Genomic DNA, 1,436 nt, shown 5'->3' with positions numbered 1-1,436 from the left:
AAAAAAAAAAAAAAAAAAAAAAAAAAAAAAAAAAAAAAAATATATATATATATATATATATATATTAATAAATAAATAACTAATAAATAATAAAAAAAAAACCTCTTAATTATCTCATTGAAATATATTGAAATGATATACAAAATCGATGAAAGTTTTGTTCATCCATTTAATGCTCAGAGCAAAATAATAAAATAAATCAAAAATATAATAATAATATATGTATGTATTTTATATATAATATATATATGACAATTTTATATATAACCCTTTTTAATGTTTCCCATATATATGGGATAATACTCTTTCTTAAAACGATAATATCATAACAAGAATAAAAATCTTTAATTAAATAAATATATATAAATAGCATAAATTTTGTCATTAAAATGTTATAATAAGGAGAACCTTTTAAGTTTTAATATAACTATAATTTTTTTATTTATTTAATTATATCACAACAAAAAAAATAAAATAAAATACAATAAAATACAATAAAATAATAAGAAAATAATAAAAATATATTTATTTAAATCTTCTATATAATTATACTTTATTCGTTAGCACACAATTCAAGCTTTGATTCCTCTGAAAATATCTAAAAATAAATTTATAATAAAAAAAAAAAAAAAAAAAATTAAATAAACAAACAAATAAATATATATATATATATATAATATTTTTAAGGAACAATTTTTTATATTAACAAAAAAAAAAAAATATAATATATATATAATGTATTACATACATAAATACATAATATATATATATATATATATATATATATATTATAAATATCATTAACTTTACAATTTCATATTACATTATTTTTAATATATATTTGTTACTAATAAAATTGATACGCATACGTGTTTAAAACCTTAATTTTATTTGTATGTAATAATTACATATATATGAAGTTCATATATTATATATATAATATATTATATATATATATATATATATATATATATATATAATATTTTATATATTATATATATAATAATATATATGTATAAAATATTAAATATGGTATCTTTTTTATGCCAATTTGTTTCATAAAAAAAAAAAATAAAATAAAATAAAAAATAACAATAATAATAATATATATATATACGAAATATTATATATATATATATATATATATATATATATATGTTTTATTTATTATATTTTTTTTCCTTAGATAAACATTTCTTTAAAAAAAAATAAACACTTATATATATATATATATATATATCTTTATTTTTTTTATTTTTTGTTTTGAATAAAAGTTTCTTTTCTTTCTTTTTCTTTTGTTTAATTAAATAAGATGGCAGATGGTGAATATAGTTTTTCTTTAACAACTTTTAGTCCAACAGGAAAATTAGTACAAATTGAATATGCTCTTAATAGAGTATCTAGCAGTTCGCCAGCTTTAGGTAAATTTTTTTTTT

The 1,436-nt window shown here is 12.7% G+C and overlaps 1 protein-coding gene across 1 annotated transcript in view; it reads left to right on the top strand.

Annotated features, from left to right (window-relative positions):
* Positions 1-1,312: 1,312 nt before the first annotated feature.
* Positions 1,313-1,436, top strand: part of PRSY57_0607200 (proteasome subunit alpha type-2, putative) — a gene marked incomplete at both ends in the record, with an annotated part of 1,097 nt that continues 973 nt past the window's right edge. Inside the window, one exon of the mRNA XM_012906448.1 lies at positions 1,313-1,421. Coding sequence (XP_012761902.1) covers positions 1,313-1,421 — 109 coding nt within the window. The remainder of the gene's footprint in view (positions 1,422-1,436) is intronic.

The sequence above is a fragment of the Plasmodium reichenowi genome, chromosome 6, assembly GCF_001601855.1.
Source record: "Plasmodium reichenowi strain SY57 chromosome 6, whole genome shotgun sequence".
Classification (NCBI taxonomy): Eukaryota; Apicomplexa; class Aconoidasida; order Haemosporida; family Plasmodiidae; genus Plasmodium; species Plasmodium reichenowi.
The sequence above is the reverse complement of the archived record's forward strand: the minus strand, read 5'-3'. Positions and strand labels throughout refer to the sequence as shown.